Genomic DNA, 25,601 nt, shown 5'->3' with positions numbered 1-25,601 from the left:
TTCTAATATAGCGGAAATATCTTAGTACACTTGGAATAAAACAAAACTAACTTACAAATATATTTTCAGCAAGAAATAGGAGCTTGTTAGTTAAAGATTTAGATGGAGACAGTAAATTAAACCCATTAGTGGTGAAAGTTTATCAGGGATCTGATGTGTTTTAGAGACATAAATATTAATGTTCTCATTAAAATCAGATTTCCTTATATGATTTTAAAAATCTTTTGTTTCTTTGTCATCAGGAAAGATCGTTTTCTTTTGTTATAGCTGCTTCCAGCCAAAGCGCAATAAACAACAACCGGATTTAAGTGAATTATTAATATTTATTGTTGCATACATGAAAATGATTCCCCGCCAGCTTTATCCGTTCGTTGTCAGCCCGACATGGGGATCACACCAAACAGGATGGAAGTATTCAGGGAAGTGCCCCAAAACAAACAAAACACAAAACAAACTAAATAAATGAAAGGTTGTTAGCCCGCCCTCACAAGTACTGCAAGAAGAAAAACAATCCTAACTGGGCGGACTAACAAAAACGGAAAATAAACGCTAAAACACAGCAGGAGGCAGTGCAAAAACTGTAAAACAAAAACACAGAAATTACTAAATGCTTATTAAATCATTTTAATCAAATCAACCTAAAACACATTAAAACACTGCCTACCTGCATCGCATAAATCAACACTCTCAGATCAAACCTTGGTGTAGCCGATCTGGTGCAACCCTAGCAAATAAAAACAATATATAAACACACAATTCATTCAGATTAAAAAAGACCAATGTATAAAACCGACCTGCGGCGTCCAACAACCACGCCCAGGTAACGCTACCAGCTGAACACCATCAACAATGCAGTCCTGTATAAAAACACCACATCAGCACAACTTACTTAAAATAATCACTTTATACCAGTTTCCCCCAACCTACCACAGCCAGCAAACAGCGTGGGCCCAACACACAGCTGGTCTCACACACAGGAAACTGATCCTTGGCCACCATCCTTCCAGCTTCCCTTTTATGGAGGCTCAGGCTCAGGTAGAGAGAGCGACACCTAGTGGTGCCACCTGTTACTTTCTCATCCAGGATTTAAATGTTCCTTGGTTCCTATATTTGTATTATGGAAATTTAAAACCTCAGAAGAAGTAGCTTGTAAACAAAAAACAATTTGCCCTTGAGAATCAATCAATCCATCCATCCATCTTTTCCAGGGTTTATGTTTAAAAACTGCCATAAATTCATAAAAAAATAGACAAATGTCAAATGTTTGGTTTCTTTTCTCTCCATTTAACAGTAAAATCAAACCTCACAATAATCCAGTAGGATAATAACTGCTGTTAGCTGGTAGGTTATAAACAGCAGGGCTGGATTTAAACTGAGAAATGTTTTTTATAAGATCATCCAGTGTGAAGCAGAAACCACATTCCCTCTAAACACAAATAAGACAAATTGTGTAAATAAGACATTAAAGAAGCCAGAAAATGTGAGATAATTAACAACTTATTGTTTGTGATTTCTCATTAGAAAAGTAATTATAAAAGATGAAACCAATTAGAGGCTCCAGAATAATGAGGTATAAATACCAGCTACAGTTTGTGCCAACCTTGTGAAGACTTACAGAAAACGTTTGACCTCTGACCTCTGTCATTTCCAACAAAAAATATATAACAAAGTATTGAGATTCACTTTTTTTATTGACCAAATATTTATTTTTCACCATAATTTGCAAATAAATTCCTCTCTCATCTTCATAAGTGGGAGAACTTGTACAGTTGGTGGCTGACTAAATACTTTTTTCCCCACTGTATGTTAATTTCAATGTTTCACACGGGGAACCAAAAATGTTCAGAAGAACAGGACAATGCTTCAGATACAGTGGAAATCTGGATTCAAACTTCAAAATGATGACTTTATTACACAGCGTTGCACCAAAACAGTGATATGCAGAAAGGTGAATGATTAGAGGTAAGCAGGGATGAAAGCTGAGGCCCAATAAGACAGAAGTCGGATCAACTTGTGACACCTGGTGGAAAATGAGGCTGTGGGAGCAGAAAGTGATCAATCAGGTGTGGAGTCTGTGGCCGCCATGATGACTCCCACCTTGGACAGGAAGCCATAAATAAATTCAGCTGATCTCTTTATCACTTAGCGCTCGGCTTTGAGTGTCGGATAACCTGAGACCTCCTGCATCGCTGCATTTAGCAACATTATCAAACGGCTGGAACGGTAAAACGAGCCCAGAGAGGGTTCAGAACCATAACTTAGAAATGTATATAAACCTAAAATAATCAGATTCAACATGTTTCTGAAGTGTTTGTACTGGTAATCAATCAGTTTACAATAAAATATCACATCAACAGAAATTTCTTTTTGTCAAAAAGTACGTTTTTATCAGAGTTGACAAAAATCACATGTGGGGTCCCTCAGTGCTCCATCTTGGGGCTCCTCTTATTTAAAACATACGTGATCCTGTTAGCTCAGGTTAGCTAAATAAGATTAGCTAGAGTAGCTATGCAGATGATACTCAGCTCTACATCATGATGACCTTCAGTGACTCTGAACCATCCAAGAACAAATCAATGCATGGAGGTGCAATAAAACCTGTTTCTAAGTATTTGAAACAACATGAAAGTGTTGTTGATAATCCTCCATCAACAATGGAGGATTATCAATACTGGGTTTCTATTATACTTTCAAGGCTTTTATTTTAATTTTCTGAATTTCTTAACATTATTTTGGTTTACATTTACAGTATTTTCTGCAATTACAGCATCTCAGTTTTTAGCCATAATATAAAAATGTCAGAAAATTAATCAAATTTGCATCAAAACATTTCTTATTCTGAACCAGATTCTTTACTAGAAGGAAAAGTTCCCTTCACATCAAACATCATCTTCATCTCAGGACTAAAGTGTTTTGTCAAAAACCACAGATTTACAGGAAATCCACTAGAGGGCGCCACATCTTTGCCTCAAGACCAGAATTGAAACAGGAACCTTTGGAAAAAAAACAGGAAACAGCCCAGAGAGAAAAAAACTCATAAAGAAAACACCCAGGATTATCTGTGTCACCTGCCTTCCACTAAGCTACCGACTCAGGCAACCAGGGAGAAAACAGAGGAACCAGACACTGGAACACAGACTGCTGCTGGAGGAAAAACAAAGAAATCAAAGTGAAAGTAAGAGAATAAAGTTTCTGCAGGAGGGAAACTGACTTCCTGGTTTAACTTTCTGTCTGCTGTGTTTTCAGCTTCACTCAGAGACAAAATGGCTTCCAGGTTAGAGGAGGATCTCTGCTGTCCGGTCTGTCAGGACGTCTTTAAGGATCCGGTTGTTCTGTCATGTAGCCACAGCTTCTGTAAGGAGTGTCTGAAGAACTGGTGGAGAGAGAAACCAGTAAAAGAGTGTCCAGTTTGTAAGAGGAGATCTTCTAAAGAATATCCACCTGTAAGTCTGGCTCTGAAGAATCTGTGTGAGTCTTTCTTACAGCAGAGAGAGCAGAGAGCTTCAGAGGATCTCTGCTCTCTGCACTCTGAGAAACTCAAACTCTTCTGTCTGGACCATCAGCAGCCAGTTTGTTTCGTCTGCAGAGATTCAGAAAAACACACCAAGCACAGATTCAGACCCATCGATGAAGCTGCTCAGCAACACAAGAAGAACCTTCAGGAAACTCTGGAGCCTTTAAAGAAGAAGCTGGAGCTCAGGAAGAAAGTTCAGGAGGAGTTTGATCAGACAGCAGAACACCTGAAGGTCCAGGCCCGACACACAGAGAGGCAGATTATGGAGCAGTTTAAGCAGCTTCATCAGTTTCTAGCAGAGGAAGAGGAGGCCAGGCTGGCTGCACTGAGGGAGGAAGAGGAGCAGAAGAGAGGGATGATGAAGGAGAAGATGGAGGCTCTGAGCAGAGAGATAGCAGCTCTTTCAGACACAGTCAGAGCCACAGAGGAGGAGCTGAGAGCTGAAGACGTCTCATTCCTGCACAACTACAAGGCTGCAGTGGAAAGAGTCCAGCGCTGCCCCCTGCTGGAGGATCCACAGCTGCCCTCAGGAGCTCTGATAGACCAGGCCAAACATCTGGGCAACCTGGCCTTCAACATCTGGAGCAACATGAAGAACATGGTGACCTACACTCCTCTGGTTCTGGACCCAAATACGGCTGGGTCAGAACTCCATCTGTCTGAAGATCTGACCAGTTTGACTGGAGGAGAGAAACAGCAGCTTCCTGATAATCCAGAGAGATTTGATAACTGGTGGTCTGTTCTGAGTTCTGATGGTTTTAACTCAGGGAACCACAGCTGGGATGTTGATGTTGGAGACAGTAAAGGCTGGAGACTTGGTGTGATAGAAGAGTCTGTTCAGAGGAAGGGATACATAAATTCTGGATGGATCTACATATGGTTATATTCAGGTAAATACTCAGCATATTCTCCATCAGCTCCTCCAACTCGTCTCTCAGTCCAGAAACTCCAGAGGATCAGAGTGAATCTGGACTGGGACAGAGGAAAACTGTCCTTCTATGATCTGGATACTAACACACACATACACACCTTCACACACACCTTCACTGACAAGATGTTTCCATATTTCTACAGTAATAAAACAGTAAAGATTCTACCGATGAAGATCTCAGTGATCAAACAGCAGCTCTGATGATCTCAGCATGAAGAACAAAAAGTCCAAATGAAACATTATTGATCAGATGATTGATTGGTTTTATGATTGATAGTTTGATGAATTTCTTAATATTATTTTAAAAATCTGTTTTAAATCAGGAAACTGGAGATGATCTGATCATCTGGGGACTTTTTCATTTCTTTCTGTTTTTTCCACTGTAATGTTTTGAACGTTGTTTATTATTTACAACAACTTGATGTAAATAAATTATTATCAGATGATTGAAAGCTTAATAAATATATTAGTAGCTAATAAAAGTGTATTTTGTTTTTCAACCATAATCTTGCAGTGAGTTCATGAACTTTTGCTGTTTCCGTTTTATTTATAAAGGATTAGAAAACTAAAACAATTTTACCATCACAACATGCGTCCAACCATCTGCACTGCACTGTTGACTGGTAAACAAAATAAATGAACACAAAAATCCAAGATTAGCAGAATTAGCAACAACATAAATTTATTATTTCAACTTCACCTTCTGGTCAGAAATCCAGAAAATAATTTATTTCATTTTGTTTGCTACATTATTATTGTTCCATTGAGCTGCTTTCAATCCAAACCTGAAGTTATTTTATGGTTTTCTTCATTTAGAAGAATTTCATGCAAACTAATGTGTCAGCTGCTTCATGGGAACAAATTATTATATTTCATGAATGTCTCTTGTTAATCTGAAACAGCAAAACTAAAACCAGTAAAAACAGATAAAATGATCAGGTTTGTTGGGATTAATGGCTTCGTGCATCTGCAGCTAAAAGTCCTTCTAACATCAAGATGTGAAAAACTCAGGCCTTTCTGCTTGACTTTACATCAATACAATGTTGGCTGATCTGGTGATTATTTGTTATATTAACCTGTTACAGATAACCTACAATAAAAAGTCTGGCCATATGTCAACCTGTATAAGTTTATTACAGTTTACTGCAATTATTTACCACTAATATTAATAAAAATTAAAAGGTTTCTAATGTGAATAATGAGACTACATGCAGTACACCTTCCAGTCCAGCAGAGGGAAACAGAGCACATGTCTTCAACATGAGCCTTCGCCTACAGAGGATCCCTGTGACGTGGAAAACATCCTGCATTGTTCCGGTACCAAAGACGCAGCGTCCCTGTGACTCCAAGGACTCCAGGCCTGTGGCGCTGACCTCCCACATCATGAAGACCCTGGAGAGACTCGTCCTGGAGCCGCTCCGGACTCTGGTCCAACCACACTTAGACCCCTTGCAGTTATTCTACCAGCCCAAACTTGGAGTTGAGGACGCCATCATCTTCCTGCTGAACCGTGTTCACGCTCCCCTGGACCAGCCGGAGAGAATTATGTTTTTGATTCTCCAGTGCATTCAGCACCGTCCGTCTGGCTCTACTGGGTCAGAAACTGACAGCGATGCAGGTGGAACATCCGACTTCAGCTGTTGCACTGAGACCTGTCGTCTCCAGAAGTCCTCAGCTGTGGTTGGTTGTATCACTGAGGGTGATGAGACGGAGTACAGGGCTGCTGTGGACAACTTTGTCACATGGTGTGGGCTGAACCAGCTGCAGCTCAATGTGACCAAGACCAAGGAACTGGTGGTGGATCTGAGGAGGAGAACCAGGATTGTGGACATTGTGGAGAACTATAAATATCTGGGAGTCCACATTGACAAAAAACTGGACTGGCTGAAGAACCCTGACGCTGTGAACAGGAAGGGCCAAAGTCTCCTCTACTTTCTGAGGCGGCTGAAGTCCTTCAACATCTGCCGGACATTGATCAGGATGTTCTGTGAGTCTGTGGTTGCCAGTGCCATCCTGTATTCTGTGGTGTGCTGCAAAAAATGATTATAAAATACAACACGACTTACTTTATGTGTCCAGATTTGGTCTTGGGTGATGATTGAAATAATATTTCACCATTACTTTGCTAGATGAAGAGTTATAAATAAGGAGCGACATTACCCCGGTGTACCACATCAGTTAAAGCTTTGGCTTAGCCAAATGTCTGTAGCCACTGCAGCAAGGGGTTTAGAGTCTGTGGAAAACTGAAAAGTCATCAGAAAGTCCACACAGGAGAGAAACCTATCAGCTGAAGCCTGTGTGGAAAGAGTTGTTGTCATTTGGCGTCTTTAAAGTGTCATCAAGACTTTCTCCTCCACCAGGCATCTCAGACGTGGCTGGTTACTGTTTATACATGAACAAAGTGACGTTTTACACATCAAAGCAGATCCATCAAAACTGAGCTAAGGTGACATGTTACGTCAGAACATCAAGATGATGAGCAAATATACTTTTCAGTCACGACTCCTCAGCTATGAGATTGGACCGGCCCTCTACCTCGGTTTGTTGCTTGGCTGTACGGTTCTCTGTGCAGCTGCATGCAGAATTATCCATCCAGAAAGGTTTGTTTACTTACCTTTAAAGGAAAAACAGAACTATAAAAAGTTTCACATTATTCTCTGTTGCAGACGAGCTACGTTTCCCTCTGTCAGGCAGGATGAAGAACACATCAACAAATCGAGGATTTCTTCTTACAAGATGGCCGCCTTTGTCATCGTGTAACGAAACTACACCGAAGCCTCCATGTTTGATTTATTCTAGAGTCAAAACTATGAATTCTAGGCCTCAAGAATTTTACAGCCTCCATCTGAAACATGATACCGTCCCCACAGCATGATGCTGCCACTCCCATGTTTAACTTTTGAACATGGGAACAAAGGTTTTGCTTTATATACAAGCAAATTTTAATTTTGGAAAAATGGAAAAGCTAAATCCAGTTTTCATACAAAAAATTTAGTTCAAAATGAAAAATTAATTGATACTAATTACTGCTGTAAAACCAGTTTTATTGAGTTTTAAAGCAGTAATGTGACCTAAAGCCCTGAAATAAGAGCAACGATTGACAAGTGGCCTAGTCAAATCCCATGGAATGTCATGGTATGACATTTAAGCAGTTTAAGGTTCATTGAGTTTTAATGGGTTGGTCTAAGTATCTTTTACTCTTTAGTAAATGTTTGTTTTATTCCATATTGTATTTGCTGGTTATTTTAATATTTTTATTTGCTTGATCCGAATCATGCGAGACAAAAACAGATGCTTTATTCCTCTGGTCTAATTTTGATTGCTTTTGTTAAGTTATTTCTGTGCAGCCACTTGGAAGCTGTTGGTAGGGAAGAAATAACCAAACTAGAGTCACAAAGGAAGATTAAACTCAGACATAAAAGAATAACTAAATATAGAGTAACTAGAAAGTAGAAACACTATGAGGGCTGAAATAAAGAAACACAAGAATGAGAAAGATTTAACAAAAATCAGTAGCAGCAAATAATCAAGAAGAGTTAAACAAAACATGAACTAAAACATAATTGATATAAAAAATGAACAGCAAAAACACAGAAGTATACAAACCCAAACAGAGATTAATAAGCAGCATATTAATAAGCTTTACTTGTCATTTCAGGTGCAGTGACCTGTGCAGTTCAGTGAACACATTGTGTTGGTTCGCTATGAAGACTCCAGACAACTTAATGTGCAAAAAGAGTTTGTGGGGATCAGATGTTTAATTTCAATAAAAACTTGTTTTCCATGTCTGATACGTTTCATTATTACAAACACTGATTGTTAGGATCCAGATATTGTAGCGTTATGACACGAACTGCGCTGCTGTTGGAGTTCATTGGCTTCTGTCTCTGCACCACCAGGTTCGTTAACCAGTTCAGGACCCGACCAGAACCTCTCAGTGTAAATTACCTTGAGAAATAATGAGATTTGGTTATATATAAAAATAGGCTTTAATGATCAAATGTTACCATCCATACATGTGATCCAAATGGATCAGATACAGAGTTTCATTCCCCGTCCAGCGCTGGGCGTCACTCAGCTCACCTTATGGATGAAACCAGGTGAAGCAAAGACTGTAGCAAGTTTAGCTTTTATTCTTCTCTGCAATCTGTTTCCTCCCTAAAGGGCAGTCTGATCAGCTTCAGTCTGAACATGGTTATGTAAGCGTCAGCATGTGAAGCAGGTAAAAGATGCTAAAAGAGACAGAGGAAAAGACAGAATCTACAACAGTACCGAAGGACATGATGAGGGTTTTAATGCACCTATGAGAGTCAGTAGAGTGTCCCTAAAATCCACAGTGATGGCATTTCTTCAATTAATAGAAGATGGAACCAGTTCAATAGATATAAAGAAACCTGCTGTTGGGGAATTTATTGACTTAAAAACACATTTGATACAATAGATCATGAAATATTAATCAAGAATCTGGAGCGCTACGGCCTGAGAGGATCAGTTTGGCTCTGGAGGAAAAGTTAATTATTGTTCCTCAGTGGGAAAATTCAGGTTTACCAGCAGCAAAGTGAGAAACTGGTGGAAGCGTGCATACTCACACACAAAGGTAAAAATCATAAAATCATAAAAGATAAAATAAATTTATATCATAAGAAAAATACTGTAGCGAATATAGAACACCCAGGTTTAAAGAAATATGAAAGAGAGTAAAATAGTTTGAGAAACTTAGAAAGTTTGTAAACATTTAGACTTTAAGTTAAATGAATTAAATGTGTAAAAAAACAGCAGAGCTGTAGAGTTTAACAGCTTCTCGGAAGAAGGAAATTACATAATGATCCTTATTGCACTTTGGATACATTTCTTGCTTTTACAACAAGGTTCAGCTGCACCTTGTTGTAAAAACACCTCACAAAACCTGAGATAAAATCTGAACTATGACCCCAAATCCAGGAGGAGCTCAAACAGAGGCTTCATGTAGGCAGAGCAGAGAGAGGAGGAGGAAGTTCAAACTGTCTTTTCTGACCAAACAGATTTAAAGAGGAGCAGCAAAAGCAAATGAGGTGGATTAGCAGCACTTGGTGTCATCCAGGACATGATACAGCGAAACATCGTCTCTGATATTTAGAGTCTCAAGAGTTTAAATCCAACAGGAAAAAGATCAGAGAGAAAAACTGATTGAGAAAACACTCAGGATTACCTTCATCACCGACTGACAGAACAAGGAGAACAGAGAGCCGAGGAACCAGACGCTGGAACACAGACTGCTGCTGGAGGAAAAACAAAGAATTCAAAGTAAAAGTAAGAGAATAAAGTTTCTGCAGGAGGGAAACTGACTTCCTGGTTTAACTTTCTGTCTGCTGTGTTTTCAGCTTCACTCAGAGACAAAATGGCTTCCAGGTTAGAGGAGGATCTCTGCTGTTCGGTCTGTCAGGACGTCTTTAAGGATCCGGTTGTTCTGTCATGTAGCCACAGCTTCTGTAAGGAGTGTCTGAAGAACTGGTGGAGAGAGAACCCATCAAGAGAGTGTCCACTTTGTAAGACGATATCATTCACCAGTGATCCTCCACGTAATCTGGTTCTGAAGAATCTGTGTGAGTCTTTCTTACAGCAGAGAGAGCAGAGAGCTTCAGAGGATCTCTGCTCTCTGCACTCTGAGAAACTCAAACTCTTCTGTCTGGACCATCAGCAGCCAGTTTGTTTCGTCTGCAGAGATTCAGAAAAACACACCAATCACAGATTCAGACCCATCGATGAAGCTGCTCAGCAACACAAGAAGAAACTTCAGGAAACTCTGGAGCCTTTAAAGAAGAAGCTGGAGCTCAGGAAGAAAGTTCAGGAGGAGTTTGATCAGACAGCAGAACACCTGAAGGTCCAGGCCCGACACACAGAGAGGCAGATTATGGAGCAGTTTAAGCAGCTTCATCAGTTTCTAGCAGAGGAAGAGGAGGCCAGGCTGGCTGCACTGAGGGAGGAAGAGGAGCAGAAGAGAGGGATGATGAAGGAGAAGATGGAGGCTCTGAGCAGAGAGATAGCAGCTCTTTCAGACACAGTCAGAGCCACAGAGGAGGAGCTGAGAGCTGAAGACGTCTCATTCCTGCACAACTACAAGGCTGCAGTGGAAAGAGTCCAGCGCTGCCCCCTGCTGGAGGACCCACAGCTGCCCTCAGGAGCTCTGATAGACCAGGCCAAACATCTGGGCAACCTGGCCTTCAACATCTGGAGCAACATGGAGAACATGGTGACCTACACTCCTCTGGTTCTGGACCCAAACACGGCTGGTAAAGAACTTTATCTGTCTGAAGATCTGACCAGTTTGACTTATGGAGAGAAACAGCAGCTTCCTGATAATCCAGAGAGATTTGATTATTGCTGGTCTGTTCTGAGTTCTGAGGGTTTTAACTCAGGGAATCACAGCTGGGATGTTGATGTTGGAGACAATGAAGGCTGGAGGCTTGGTGTGATAGAAGAGTCTGTTCAGAGGAATGGAGACATAGAGTCTGGATTGTTGGTTATAGATATATACTCAGCATATTCTCCATCAGCTCCTTCCACTCGTCTCTCAGTCCAGAATCTCCAGAGGATCAGAGTGAATCTGGACTGGGACAGAGGAAAGCTGTCCTTCTCTGATCTGGATACTAACACACGCATACACACCTTCACACACACCTTCACTGACAAGATGTTTCCATTCTTCGACACTTGTTATGAACCAGTAAATATTCTACCGATGAAGATCTCAGTGATCAAACAGCAGCTCTGATGATCTCAGCGTGAAGAACAAAAAGTCTAAATGAAACATTATTGATTGATTGGTTTTAAATAACTACCATCACAACATGGACCCAGCCATCGACACAGCATTGCTTTATTGGTAAACAAAATAAAAAAACAAAAATAATTGATAAGCAGAATTTGCAAAAACTGATTTATAATTCCCTAGAAGTTTTCAACTTCACCATCTGGACAGAAATCCAAAATATAATGTATTTGCTTTGGTTGCTCTATTATTGCTTTATGCAAATGAGCCGCTTCCTATCCAAACCTGGAGTCTTTCTGTATTATTTTTCATTTTGGAAGAATTTCATGTAAACAAATATATCAGCTGGTTTATGGGAACAAATGTTTGTTGTTCATGAATGTCTCTTGTTAACCTGAAACAGCAAAAATAAAACCAATAAAAACAGATAAAATGATCAAGTTTCTTTTCATTGATGCTTCAGATTAAACATCATCAGTAAATGATGCATTAATGTTTCCTCTCACTCCTTCTGATGGAAGAAGACTTGATTTTATTGGTCAGAGTGGAGGAACGCCGCCCTCAGGCCTTTAAAGATGGAGAGATGTGAAGAAATCAAAACAAGGCGTCTAAATGGATCCTGTGGGGAATGAAGACCCAGTAGCTCCACAAAAACAAGAAGCAAAGGAAGGAGCTCAGCGATGAGCCGGATTAGGATCAACTTTGACTTTCTGGTTGTTATTTAGCTTCATTCCAGAGTAACTTTCATTTCATCTCCTGTGCAACTAGAAAAACATGATGAATGATTAAAGGAAGGTCAAAGTTCAGGTAAAAACTCTGATGGACTTTGTCAACATGATTCTTGAAATATTATAGAGGAACAAATCCGCCGTCCACAGAAGCTCTGGTTATGAAACATAAACTCAGGTTGGCCTGAAATCCCTTCATTTATGTTTTATTAAATGGTGTCAGCAGGCAAAGGGCCATCAATTAGGTTCTCTGGAGGACCAAGGATGATTGTTGGCACTGATTTAAGTTGGGAAGAACAAAAATGGCCCCCAAAAAAGCATAATTTATGTGCGACAAATAAAATGTTCTTTAGCATTCTTTAGCCTCGTTGCCATCTTTGTATTATTTCTGTCATGTCCTCAACCTCCATTGCCTTGTTGAAGTCGACATTCAGATAAACTCTCCAAAATGACCACAGACAAGATGGCTTCCTTTGATTCTTTACTGAAGTCAGCTGGAGTAGGGTAAAACTGAAAAATGAACATACAAACTTTCAGGAATAATACACAGTAGCAAACAATACAGCACTTAAATGTAAAATACATTTGCTACAGAGAAAATATTTAGCTCAAGACTTTAAAAGTGCCTATAAAATCAGAGTTTGCAAAAATATGGATTTGCTATTCCATGAAAGTTTTTAACTTCACCATCTGGACTGTTTTTCAGAAAAAGAAATTATGTTTTTCCTTTTGGTTGCTAAATATGTCTGTGCAAATGAGCTGCTTCCAATCCAAACCTTCAGGGATTTTATGTTGCTCTTGTTCTCTTTGAAACAATTTCATGGAAACAAATGTCAGCTTCTTCATGGGCAGTAATGCCAGAAAGTAACGCGTTACTGACGTTGGACCACTATTTTCCAGTAACGAGTAATCTAACGTGTTGCTATTTCAAACCCAGTAGTCAGACTACAGTTATGTATCGAAATCACTTAGGAATTTATTTGCATTTCCTCTACGCGTCTTGTCAAGTGATCGCCGTTTCTATGCGACAGTATCAGCAGGGAAAAGGTAGATGCGCATTTTGTTGGTGGAAAAACAGGAACTATTTTGAGTTTCTGTCGCCAAGTCCGATTATTACAGGCGGCTTTGATTGTTGTTGTTGTTGTTTTTAAGTCGTTTGCAAATTTAATGAGTCGTGGGCTTGTTTTTGAACGTGAAGTTTCTCCTTTTGGCTTAGAAATAAGCAGAAATTCATAATAAACCCGAGAATGTGTCTGACATCCAGTTAGTTTTAGTCAGGCCTCCCAGGTCTATCTATTCCTGGATGATCCGTCCCGCTGTGTCTTTGTTAAGGTTGAGTTAATATATTACCTGCGAATGATGTCCAGGTTTGCGTTGCGCTCCAGAAAATTGCAAACATAGATACTAATATGAACAGCGCAATAAACGTGAGAACAGCCACGAATGAATGAGTCCATAAAGTTGTGCAACTAAATGCCTTTAAAATTATTAATGTTAAGATATCCATCCATCCATCCATCCATCTTCTTCCGCTTATCCGAGGTCGGGTCGCGGGGGTAGCAGCTTCAGAAGGGAGGCCCAGACTTCCCTCTCCCCAGCCACTTCTTCTAGCTCCTCCGGGGGAATCCCGAGGCGTTCCCAGGCCAGCCGAGAGACATAGTCCCTCCAGCGTGTCCTGGGTCTTCCCCGGGGCCTCCTCCCGGTGGGACGTGCCCGGAACACCTCACCAGGGAGGCGTCTAGGAGGCATCCTGACCAGATGCCCGAGCCACCTCAACTGGCTCCTCTCGATGTGAAGGAGCAGCGGCTCTACTCTGAGTCCCTCCCGGATGACTGAGCTTCTCACCCTATCTCTAAGGGAGAGCCCAGCCACCCTACGGAGAAAACCCATTTCGGCCGCTTGTATCCGCGATCTCGTTCTTTCGGTCATGACCCAAAGCTCATGACCATAGATGAGGGTGGGAACGTAGATCGACCGGTAAATCGAGAGCTTCGCTTTTTGGCTCAGCTCTCTCTTCACCACGACGGACCGGTACAGCGCCCGCTTGACAGCAGACGCTGCGCCAATCCGCCTGTCGATCTCCCGCTCCCTTCTTCCCCCATTCGTGAACAAGATCCCGAGATACTTAAACTCCTCCACTTGGGGCAGGACACCCCCCCTGACCCGGAGAAGGCACTCTACCCTTTTCCGGCTCAAGACCATGGCCTCGGATTTGGAGGCACTGATCCTCATCCCGGCCGCGTCACACTCGGCTGCGAACCGCTCCAGCGAGAGCTGCAGATCACGATCTGATGAAGCCAAAAGGACCACATCGTCTGCAAAAAGCAGAGATGAGATCCTAAGGCCACCAAATTGGATCCCCTCAACACCTTGGCTGCGCCTAGAAATTCTGTCCATGAAAGTGATGAACAGAATCGGTGACAAAGGGCAGCCCTGGCGGAGTCCAACTCTCACCGGAAACGAGCCCGACTTACTGCCGGCAATGCGGACCAGACTCTGACACCGGTCATACAGGGACCTGACAGCCCGTATCAAAGGGCCCGGTACCCCATACTCCCGGAGAACCCCCCACAGGGCTCCCCGAGGGACACGGTCGAACGCCTTCTCCAGGTCCACAAAACACATGTAGACTGGTTGGGCGAACTCCCATGCACCCTCCAGGACCCTGCCGAGGGTGTAGAGCTGGTCCAGCGTTCCACGACCAGGACGAAAACCACACTGCTCTTCCTGAATCCGAGGTTCGACTATCCGACGGACCCTCCTCTCCAGGACCCCTGAATAGACCTTGCCAGGGAGGCTTAAGAGTGTGACCCCTCTATAATTGGAGCACACCCTCCGGTCCCCCTTTTTGAACAGGGGGACCACCACCCCAGTCTGCCAATCCAGGGGAACTGCCCCCGATGTCCATGCGACATTGCAGAGTCGCGTCAACCAACACAACCCTACAACATCCAGAGCCTTAAGAAACTCCGGGCGGATCTCATCCACCCCCGGGGCCCTGCCACCGAGGAGCTTTTTAACCACCTCGGCGACCTCGTCCCCAGAGATTGGAGAGCCCGACCCAGAGTCCCCAGGCTCCGCTTCCTCAGTGGAAGGCATGTTGGTGGGATTGAGGAGGTCTTCGAAGTACTCTGCCCACCGGCCCACAACGTCCCGAGTAGAGGTCAGCAGCACACCATCCCCACTATAAACAGTGTTGGTGCTGCACCGCTTCCCCCCCCTGAGACGCCGGATGGTGGACCAGAATCGCCTCGAAGCCGTACGGAAGTCTTTCTCCATGGCCTCTCCAAACTCCTCCCACGCCCGGGTTTTTGCCTCAGCAACCGCCCGAGCCGCATGCCGCTTCGCCCGCCGGTACCCATCAGCTGCTTCCGGAGTCCCACAGGCCAAAAAGGCCCGATAGGACTCCTTCTTCAGCCTGACGGCATCCCTCACCGAAGGTGTCCACCAGCGGGTTCGAGGGTTGCCGCCGCGACAGGCACCGACAACCTTGCGGCCACAGCTCCGATCGGCCGCCTCGACAATGGAGGCACGGAACACGGTCCACTCAGACTCCATGTCCCCCACCTCCCCCGGGACGTGTTCGAAGTTTTGCCGGAGATGGGAGTTAAAGCTCCGTCTCACAGGGGATTCCGCCAGACGTTCCCAGCAGACCCTCACAACACGTTTGGGCCTGCCAGGTCTGACCGGCTTTCGCCCCCACCACCGGAGCCAACTCACCACCAGGTAGTGGTCAGTGGACAGCTCCGCACCTCTCTTCACCCGAGTGTCCAAGACATACGGCCGCAGATCCGATGAAACGATGACAAAGTCGATCATCGAACTGCGGCCTAGGGTGTCCTGGTGCCAAGTGCACATATGGACACCCTTATGCTTGAACATGGTGTTCGTTATGGACAATCCATGGCGAGCACAGAAGTCCAGCAACAGAACACCGCTCGAGTTCAGGTCGGGCGGGCCGTTCCTCCCAACCACGCCCCTCCAGGTCTCACTGTCATTGCCCACGTGAGCGTTGAAGTCCCCCAGCAGAACAAGGGAGTCCCCAGGAGGAGCACTCTCCAGTACCCCCTCTAAGGACTCCAAAAAGGGTGGGTAATCTGAACTGTCGTTCGGCCCGTAAGCACAAACGACAGTCAGAACCCGTCCCCCCACCCGTAGGCGGAGGGATGCTACCCTCTCGTTCACCGGGGTAAACCCCAACGTACAGGCGCCGAGATGGGGAGCAACAAGTATGCCCACTCCTGCCCGACGCCTCTCACCTTGGGCAACTCCAGAGTGGAAGTATGTCCAGCCCCTCTCAAGGAGACTGGTTCCAGAACCAGAGCCGTGCGTCGAGGTGAGACCGACTATTTCTAGCCGGAACCTCTCGACCTCACGCACTAGCTCCGGCTCCTTCCCCACCAGAGAGGTGACATTCCACGTCCCAAGAGCCAGTTTCTGCAACCGAGGATCGGACCGCCAGGGTCCCCTCCCTCTGCTGCCACCCATCCCACACTGCACCCGACCCCTTTGGCCCCTCCCACGGGTGGTGGGCCCATGGGAGGGGGGGCCCATGTTTCCTCTTCGGGCTGAGCCCGGCCGGGCTCCATGGGTAAAAGCCCGGCCACCAGACGCTCGCCATCGTGCCCCCCCTCCAGGCCTGGCTCCAGAGTGGGGCCCCGGTGACCCGCGTCCGGGCGAGGGAACACCAAGTCCAAAGTTTTCCTTCATCATTGGGGTCTTTGGGCTGCTCTTTGTCTGGTCTCTCACCTAGGACCTGTCTGCCTTGGGTGACCCTACCAGGGGCATGAAGCCCCAGACAGCATAGCTCCTAGGATCATTGGGACACTCAAACCCCTCCACCACGATAAGGTGGCAGCCCATGGAGGAGAATGTTAAGATAAGTGCCACAAATCTGTGCAGCCATCTGAGTTGTGGAGCCGCATGAGGAGGGGGGATAGGGCTTTAAAATCCTTTTTAGAGTTTTCCTGACAATACTGGAACACACAAAAACAAACACAAATTACAAACTTTTTTGTACTGTTGTAACCCATAAAAAATCAGTTCAACCTTATAAGTGGAGATACATTGTTGATGTTACTATTATAAAATAGCTTACAATTAAATATTGGCAAAGATCAATGCCATTTTCACAAGTGGCGAAGCGTTGTTGTTAGCAGCTGCTGAAAGTAACTAAAAAAGTTACTTTTAATGTAACTTAGTTACTTTCCAAATCAAGTAGTCAGTAATTAACTAAGTTACTTTTTCAAAGTAACTATGCCATCACTGTTCATGGGAACAAATGATCATTGTTTATGAATGTGTGAAATTCACCTGAAACATAATTGTTACGCAAAGAATAAAATAAATACAAACAGATGAAGTTTACAAGTTACTTGTGATTAATGACTTTGTAACAAGGAAATCTCAGACTTTTCTGCCTGACTTAACTTCCATGCAGTGTAGAGCTCATCTGGTGATTATTTTTTTGTTTAACCTATTACAGATAACCTAGAATAAAATGTCTGGCAATATGTGTAGCTGCATAATTTCACATCTTTCTCTTAATGGTTTGTGCTGATAACTTGTCACTTTTTGAAGAAGAGCAACTGTTTCACCTCCTCCATTCCAGCGTTGTCTATTGCTGACTTCTTTCTTCAGTGTCTACGGTAGACAGCCCTGACAAACTCTGCACCACCAGAGGGGATTATTCTGCCCCTTGTCTGGTGTTTTTGCTCTAAACTGGCTGGTTCAGCTCCTCCTGGACCTCAGTTAGTGGGTGCTGTGGTTCTTCTGCTGCTCCACACTGGTTTCCAGTGAAACCATGTGTCTCCTTTGCCCTTCAGCCTCATTGTGTGGGAGGTTCTTTTGGTGACTTGGTAAGGATCGGTCTACCTGGGCTCTGAGCACTTCCTCTTGATGACCCTGAGCTGAACCCTCTTCACTTTGGGTGCAATAGAGGTGTCCCGAGCCTGTTGTTTGTTGGCCACTTGTCTTGATAACACTGCGACCAAGGTTTCAACTTTACCACAATAAACTTTGGGAGTCAAGTTCTGTGTATCACATATCAGTCCTGATAGTCTGGTAAAGAGTCCTGGAAAAGGCCTTGAGGTCTGGAGCTTTTGTGAAGTGAAACCTGTGGTCTGGCTAATTGACCACCTTAAGGACATTAGAGCCACAGATAAAGAGTCAACCCACTTTAATTTGTTCTATGAAGAGATATTTGCTAGTTTTTGCAGTTTTACTTCATTTGCTCCACTTTCCCCTGGGACTGGTGTTTATAGACTGTACCAAATGCATGCTTCAGACTCAACATTGCTTCAATCTGCTGCAAATCTTGATTTCTAAAATGTGTCCCATTTTCAGATTTAACCTTTTAAGGAAAACCATGTCTTAGTATTTAATGATATATGAGACATTTGATCACTGATTTTTTAAGATTACGGTTCTCATTAATAAATAACTTAAAGTGATTCAACAGAACTTGACAACCCCTGCAGGAATATATTGATAACTATATTTGAAGAGAATTTGATTTGATTCTCAGTGTGATAAGATGCAAGTCCCAGGGAAAAGGGTGGGGGGTGGGTCTTGAGAATGTCCTTGTTTATTTATATCACTTTTGGTTTGTTTTGATTTTGTATTGTCTTTATGTTTTATGTTCACATCAAAACATAAAGAACAAATGTGTATTGTTGATGCTTCAATTTTCATGTCTGATTCCTCAATAAAACTGTTTAACAACAAACATGTTCTATCGAATATTTACTCTTCTAGTCTCAATTATGAAGTTACACTCAGTGTCAGGGGACAGGTACACACACACACACACACCCACAGTCTGTCCAACATTCACACTCCGGGACCCAACGATCAAGTTACAGTGATCATCAACGGACAGCCACACACTCACACACACATTCTGTCCATTATTGACATTTCCGGACTCAAAGATCAAGTTACACTCAGTGTCAGGGGACAGGTAAACACACACACACACACACACACACCCACACACACACACACACACACACAAACGCACACACACCCACACACACACACACACACACTCTGTCCAACATTCACACTCCGGGACCCAACGATCAAGTTACAGTGATCATCAACGGACAGCAACACACTCACACACACATTCTGTCCATTATTGACATTTCTGGACTCAAAGATCAAGTTACACTCACAGTCAGGGGACAGTCGCACTCTCACACACATATTCTGTCCAACATATACTCTTCTGGTCTCAATTGTCAAGTTACACTCAGTGTCAGGGGACAGCCACACACTCACACACTCTGTCCAAGATTCACACTCCGGGACCCAACGATCAAGTTATAGTCATTGTCAACGGACAGCCACACACTCACACATACATTCTGTCCAACATACACAAACAGGACTCAAAGGTCTCCGAACCTCACAGAGGACATTCAGTATACTGGACATACTGCGTCCTTAAGAGTATATGCAACCACTGTCTTTTCCCTTTCACTTAATTAATTGATTAAATGCAGTATTTTAGGGGCTACAACTCAAAATCATTTAGTGGTCCTCAACTACAGGGACACTAAACTCGGATTGCCAATCATTGTGCTGTTGTTTAGTCAGACAACGGGGGAGCTTCTCCCACCCAGACAAAATATTTCCAGGGGATTTCAACTGGGCCTCTTTAACCTTCATTTTAGACCAGCATAAAACACAATATTTTCTCAATGAACTTCAAACAAACATCCACTACACTCCAAATTTAGGAGATTTGCACCACATAGACCCTCAATTTGGAAATAACCAATCAGCAGAATTAAAGAGGTTTCTACTTAACTGCTCTTAGCAAGTCAACCCTTTTATTCTTTATTTTAGTGTTCCTGTCAATAAATGTCACACATAATTTAATGGTGATCTATCATGCTTCCTTGAACAAGTTGGGATATTTTTTGCAAAATGTCAGCTGCTGGTGGCCACACCGCCTGACTCAACTTTTACACTCACACATGAAAATATCTGCAAACAGATTCGTACATCTTGAAAATCAAAAGTGGAACCTCCTGCCCAACCAGTAAGAATGCAGCAAGTGGTTTCTGGGTATTAAGTAAACAACAAAACTCTTGTCTTTTACATCATACGTTGCTGATTAAACTGGTTGGAGATCAGCTTGGTTGCTAGGTAACACGGAAAAACTCTGCTCCAGTTGCTAGGTACCAGGTCAGTGCGCAGGGAATGTGACTTAACAATACAGAGGGTATAGAAATGGCTCATTTTCCAGACACCAAAAAACATAAACTTATTGCCAAAAAGTAGCTCAATTTCTTTGGTAAGTGGCTGGATTATTCTTAGAAGCAGTAGAGATAAAAATGGAAATCCAAAGACATACAAAATGTGAAATTTGCATAATAGGTCCTTGTGACTGATGCTGTTTTTTGTTCACCTTGTGGGTCCTTGACCACACTACTTTACAGTTCTCTAGAAGTTATTGCTCACCTTTACTTGTGCAAAGGCGTCATCTGGTTCAGGTTGACCTCTGGATCTGGGCTCTTTCGGGGTCTCTTATGATCATTTTTTGACTAAAATACCTGCGCAACTAAACAAACATTTGTAAACAGTGTTTACAAATGTGTATCAAAATATTTCCTTTTCTTGCTCCAAATCTTTGATAATAAGAAAAGTGGTGACACTTTATTTGAAGGGACCTGCATAAGACTGACATAAACATGACATAACACCTGTGATGAACTTGAAGGAGTCATTATAAAAATGCTTATGACTGTTTTCATGAAGTGTCATTCAGTAAACAATGGCATTTTGATAGAAAGTTTACATTTTTGATCTTCTAAAGCTGATCCTCCCTGTAATCTGGTTCTGAAGAATCTGTGTGAGTTTTTCTTACAGCAGAGAGAGCAGAGAGCTTCAGAGGATCTCTGCTCTCTGCACTCTGAGAAACTCAAACTCTTCTGTCTGGACCATCAGCAGCCAGTGTGTGTCGTCTGCAGAGATTCAGAAAAACACACCAATCACAGATTCAGACCCATCGATGAAGCTGTTCAGCAACACAAGAAGAAACTTCAGGAAACTCTGGAGCCTTTAAAGAAGAAGCTGGAGCTCAGGAAGAAAGTTCAGGAGGAGTTTGATCAGACAGCAGAACACCTGAAGGTCCAGGCCCGACACACAGAGAGGCAGATCATGGAGCAGTTTAAGCAGCTTCATCAGTTTCTAGCAGAGGAAGAGGAGGCCAGGCTGGCTGCACTGAGGGAGGAAGAGGAGCAGAAGAGAGGGATGATGAAGGAGAAGATGGAGGCTCTGAGCAGAGAGATAGCAGCTCTTTCAGACACAGTCAGAGCCACAGAGGAGGAGCTGAGAGCTGAAGACGTCTCATTCCTGCACAACTACAAGGCTGCAGTGGAAAGAGTCCAGCGCTGCCCCCTGCTGGAGGACCCACAGCTGCCCTCAGGAGCTCTAATAGACCAGGCCAAACATCTGGGCAACCTGGCCTTCAACATCTGGAGCAACATGGACCACATCTGGACCACCCAAATATGGCTGGTAAAGAACTCCATCTGTCTGAAGATCTGACCAGTTTGACTGCAGGAGAAGAACAGCAGCTTCCTGATAATCCAGAGAGATTTGACTATTACTGCTCTGTTCTGAGTTCTGAGGGTTTTAACTCAGGGAATCACAGCTGGGATGTTGATGTTGGAGACAGTAAATACTGGAGACTTGGTGTGTTAGAAGAGTCTGTTCAGAGGAAGGGAGGCATAAAGTCTGGATGGTTCTACATACAGTTATATTCAGGTATATACTCAGCATATTCTCCATCAGCTCCTTCCACTCGTCTCTCAGTCCAGAATCTCCAGAGGATCAGAGTGAATCTGGACTGGGACAGAGGAAAGCTGTCCTTCTCTGATCTGGATACTAACACACACATACACACCTTCACACACACTTTCACTGACAAGATGTTTCCATATTTTTACACTAATAATACAGTAAAGATCCTATCGATGAAGATCTCAGTGATCAAACGGCAGCTCTGATGATCTCAGCATGAAGAACAAAAAGAACAAGCACTGCACTCCGAGTACAGTAAAACAAATGTCTGTCAAATCAGTCGATGACAAAAGAAACAGCCACTGACAGTCAACGTATACCAGGATTGACTACAAATCATTTTAATAACTAAAAAAGATTAGTTAAATAGGATTTAGTTGACTCTCCTGTTACTAAACATGAGTTTGACAAAAATTTTGTGACAATATTGCATTTACTAATTGTTTTTAAATATGTCTGTCTGAGTGACAAGGCTGCCACAGTTTGAACAGCAGATGTGACTAGTGAGAAATGAATGAACCACCGAGTAACGAACCTTTGGGCAAAGCAGCGGGCCGGAAGCTTCACTGCTTCATGAGGCTTCATTTGGCCATCACTACTTGTTACTGTTTGAAATGCACAGAAATGTTGTGTAGATGTGGCTTACCTCTGTCTCTTCCTCTGCAGGGTGTTCAGGCTAAAAGATTCCCCGGGGGCCTGAGCACCTTATAAAGGTTCCAGAAGAGACCAATGCAGATGGAAGAGGGGGAGCGATAGAACTACGCCTTTTAGAAGTTTAATGATTGGATTTATATTTATAGAAAGGTATTTTTAGAAATGAAATGGCTGCTTAAAATGAAGAGTGTTTGTTAATATTATGCTGAAGATTTGGTTGTTTTTTCAAGATTGTTTGTTTGTATGTATTTAGTTTGACCCTGTTTCTTGGTGGGGTTGTTAATTGGAGCAGCCAGGATCTATAAAAACCTGCATGTTGGCCACAATGCAGGTTGGTAGGTGTGGTTGCTGCTGAGACCCAGGGCCGTTGTAAGCAGGATTGTCTATGTGTTAAATGTTGGAGAATAAACTCCTGGTTGGTCTGCACTATTTCTCTGCCTCAAGACTCCTCTGTAAACCAGCCGCTAAGGGCCGTTCTAACAGGGCCGTGCATCAAGAGATTTGAAGTCCAAACCTCCTTCCATCAGCAAAGAGCTTTGAAGAGGAAACATGGCTGGATCTTTCAGCCTGAAAATGATCCTGATCAAACCACCAGGAGAGCAAAGGAGAGGCTTTGAAAGAACCAGTTTAAGGTCCTGCCTTCATCTCCAGTACTGTAGAGTTTTTCCTAAAACTGCAGATTAACATGAAATCCTCCAGAGGGCGCCACATCTATGTCTCAAGACTGGAATTCAAACAGGAACCTTTGAAAAACAGGAAGAACAGGAAATAGTTCAGAGAGAAAAACGCATCAAGAAAACACTCAGGATCATTTGTGTCACCTGCTTTCCACCAAACTACCGACTCAGGACAGACTGAAGGCGACCAGAGAGAAAACTGAGGAACCAGACGCTGGAACACAGACTGCTGCTGGAGGAAAACCAAGGAAACCAAAGTAAAAGTAAAAAAATAAAGTTTTTGCAGGAGGGAAACTGACTTCCTGGTTTAACTTTCTGTCTGCTGTGTTTTCAGCTTCACTCAGAGACAAAATGGCTTCCAGGTTAGAGGAGGATCTCTGCTGTTCGGTCTGTCAGGACGTCTTTCAGGATCCGGTTCTTCTGTCATGTAGCCACAGCTTCTGTAAGGAGTGTCTGAATAACTGGTGGAGAGAGAAACCAGCAAGAGAGTGTCCAGTTTGTAACACAATATCGTTCATCAAAGATCCTCCCTGTAATCTGGTTCTGAAGAATCTGTGTGAGTCTTTCTTACAGCAGAGAGAGCAGAGAGCTTCAGAGGATCTCTGCTCTCTGCACTCTGGCAAACTCAAACTCTTCTGTCTGGACCATCAGCAGCCAGTGTGTGTCATCTGCAGTCATTCAGAAAAACACACCAATCACAGATTCAGACCCATCGATGAAGCTGCTCAGCAACACAAGAAGAAACTTCAGGAAACTCTGAAGCCTTTAAAGAAGAAGCTGGAGCTCAGGAAGAAAGTTCAGGAGGAGTTTGATCAGACAGCAGAACACCTGAAGGTCCAGGCCCGACACACAGAGAGGCAGATTATGGAGCAGTTTAAGCAGCTTCATCAGTTTCTAGCAGAGGAAGAGGAGGCCAGGCTGGCTGCACTGAGGGAGGAAGAGGAGCAGAAGAGAGGGATGATGAAGGAGAAGATGGAGGCTCTGAGCAGAGAGATAGCAGCTCTTTCAGACACAGTCAGAGCCACAGAGGAGGAGCTGAGAGCTGAAGACGTCTCATTCCTGCACAACTACAAGGCTGCAGTGGAAAGAGTCCAGCGCTGCCCCCTGCTGGAGGATCCACAGCTGCCCTCAGGAGCTCTGATAGACCAGGCCAAACATCTGGGCAACCTGGCCTTCAACATCTGGAGCAACATGGAGAACATGGTGACCTACATTCCTCTGGTTCTGGACCCAAACACGGCTCGTCCAAACCTCCATCTGTCTGAAGATCTGACCAGTTTGACTGCAGGAGAGAAACAGCAGCTTCCTGATAATCCAGAGAGATTTGATTGGTGGTCTGTTCTGAGTTCTGATGGTTTTAACTCAGGGAACCACAGCTGGGATGTTGATGTTGGAGACAGTAAATTCTGGATACTTGGTGTGATAGAAGAGTCTGTTCAGGGGAAGGGAGGCATAGAGTCTGGATGGTTCTACATACAGTTCTATGAAGGTGAATACTCAGCACGTTCTCCTTCAGCTCCTTCCACTCGTCTCTCAGTCCAGAAGAATCTCCAGAGGATCAGAGTGAATCTGGACTGGGACAGAGGAAAGCTGTCCTTCTCTGATCTGGATACTAACACACACATACACACCTTCACACACACCTTCACTGACAAGATGTTTCCATATTTCAACACGTATGAAACAGTAAAGATTCTACCGATGAAGATCTCAGTGATCAAACAGCAGCTCTGATGATCTCAGCATGAAGAACAAAAAGTCCAAATGAAACATTATTGATCAGATGATTGATAGATTGATATTTTGTTGAATTTCTTAATATCAATTTTAAAATCTGTTTTTAATCAGGAAACTGGAGATGATCTGATCATCTGGGGACTTTTTCATTTTTTTCTGTTTTTTCCACTGTAATGTTTTGAACGTTATTTATTATTTACAACGACTTGATGTAAATAAATTGTTATTTTGGTTATTGAAAACTTGCTCTTTCAATTTTACTTGTGAAGTTTAGAAAATGAAAACTATCACAACATGTATCCACATAGCAATATATTTCCTTCTGGTTGAATAATTATTGTTTTCATAAATGTTGTAGATTATTAGCCGTTTAAAACCTGAAGATTTTTTTTTCTTGTTAATGTTGGAAGAATTTCATGTAAACAAATATATCAGCTGGTTTATGGGAACAAATGTTTGTTGTTCATGAATGTCTCTTGTTAACCTGAAACAGCAAAAATAAAACCAATAAAAACAGATAAAATGATCAAGTTTCTTTTCATTGATGCTTCAGATTAAACATCATCAGTAAATGATGCATTAATGTTTCCTCTCACTCCTTCTGATGGAAGAAGACTTGATTTTATTGGTCAGAGTGGAGGAACGCCGCCCTCAGGCCTTTAAAGATGGAGAGATGTGAAGAAATCAAAACAAGGCGTCTAAATGGATCCTGTGGGGAATGAAGACCCAGTAGCTCCACAAAAACAAGAAGCAAAGGAAGGAGCTCAGCGATGAGCCGGATTAGGATCAACTTTGA

The 25,601-nt window shown here is 43.2% G+C and overlaps 3 protein-coding genes and 1 long non-coding RNA gene across 5 annotated transcripts; 3 read left to right on the top strand and 1 right to left on the bottom strand.

The window, feature by feature from the left end:
• Nucleotides 1-571: 571 nt before the first annotated feature.
• On the bottom strand, nt 572-1,643 carry LOC116724697 (uncharacterized). Its single transcript, XR_004340252.1, has 3 exons — nt 928-1,643; nt 795-857; nt 572-724 (listed from the first exon to the last, which is right to left on the bottom strand). It is a non-coding gene; the product is annotated as an uncharacterized LOC116724697 (long non-coding RNA).
• A 1,397-nt stretch (nt 1,644-3,040) lies between these two features.
• Nucleotides 3,041-4,865, top strand: LOC116724551 (nuclear factor 7, ovary-like). Its single transcript, XM_032570312.1, has 2 exons — nt 3,041-3,175; nt 3,247-4,865. The coding sequence occupies exon 2, from the start codon at nt 3,264-3,266 to the stop codon at nt 4,644-4,646; it is 1,383 nt and encodes a 460-aa protein (XP_032426203.1). The 5' UTR covers nt 3,041-3,175; nt 3,247-3,263; the 3' UTR covers nt 4,647-4,865.
• A 4,637-nt stretch (nt 4,866-9,502) lies between these two features.
• Nucleotides 9,503-11,629, top strand: LOC116724553 (nuclear factor 7, brain-like). The gene is made up of 2 exons (XM_032570317.1): nt 9,503-9,734; nt 9,806-11,629. The coding sequence occupies exon 2, from the start codon at nt 9,823-9,825 to the stop codon at nt 11,194-11,196; it is 1,374 nt and encodes a 457-aa protein (XP_032426208.1). The 5' UTR covers nt 9,503-9,734; nt 9,806-9,822; the 3' UTR covers nt 11,197-11,629.
• An 11,543-nt stretch (nt 11,630-23,172) lies between these two features.
• On the top strand, nt 23,173-25,331 carry LOC116724550 (tripartite motif-containing protein 35-like). Of its 2 annotated transcripts, none has more exons than XM_032570311.1 (2): nt 23,173-23,325; nt 23,403-25,331. In XM_032570311.1, the coding sequence occupies exon 2, from the start codon at nt 23,420-23,422 to the stop codon at nt 24,800-24,802; it is 1,383 nt and encodes a 460-aa protein (XP_032426202.1). In that variant the 5' UTR covers nt 23,173-23,325; nt 23,403-23,419; the 3' UTR covers nt 24,803-25,331. The 2 variants fall into 2 exon arrangements, with proteins under 2 accessions (XP_032426202.1, XP_032426201.1); XM_032570310.1 differs by having other exon boundaries at nt 23,173-23,331.
• The last annotated feature ends 270 nt before the right edge of the window (nt 25,332-25,601 follow it).

The sequence above is a fragment of the Xiphophorus hellerii genome, chromosome 8 (assembly GCF_003331165.1).
Source record: "Xiphophorus hellerii strain 12219 chromosome 8, Xiphophorus_hellerii-4.1, whole genome shotgun sequence".
NCBI lineage: Eukaryota > Metazoa > Chordata > Actinopteri > Cyprinodontiformes > Poeciliidae > Xiphophorus > Xiphophorus hellerii.
Note: the sequence above shows the minus strand (reverse complement) of the source record. Positions and strands in the feature narration are given on the sequence as shown.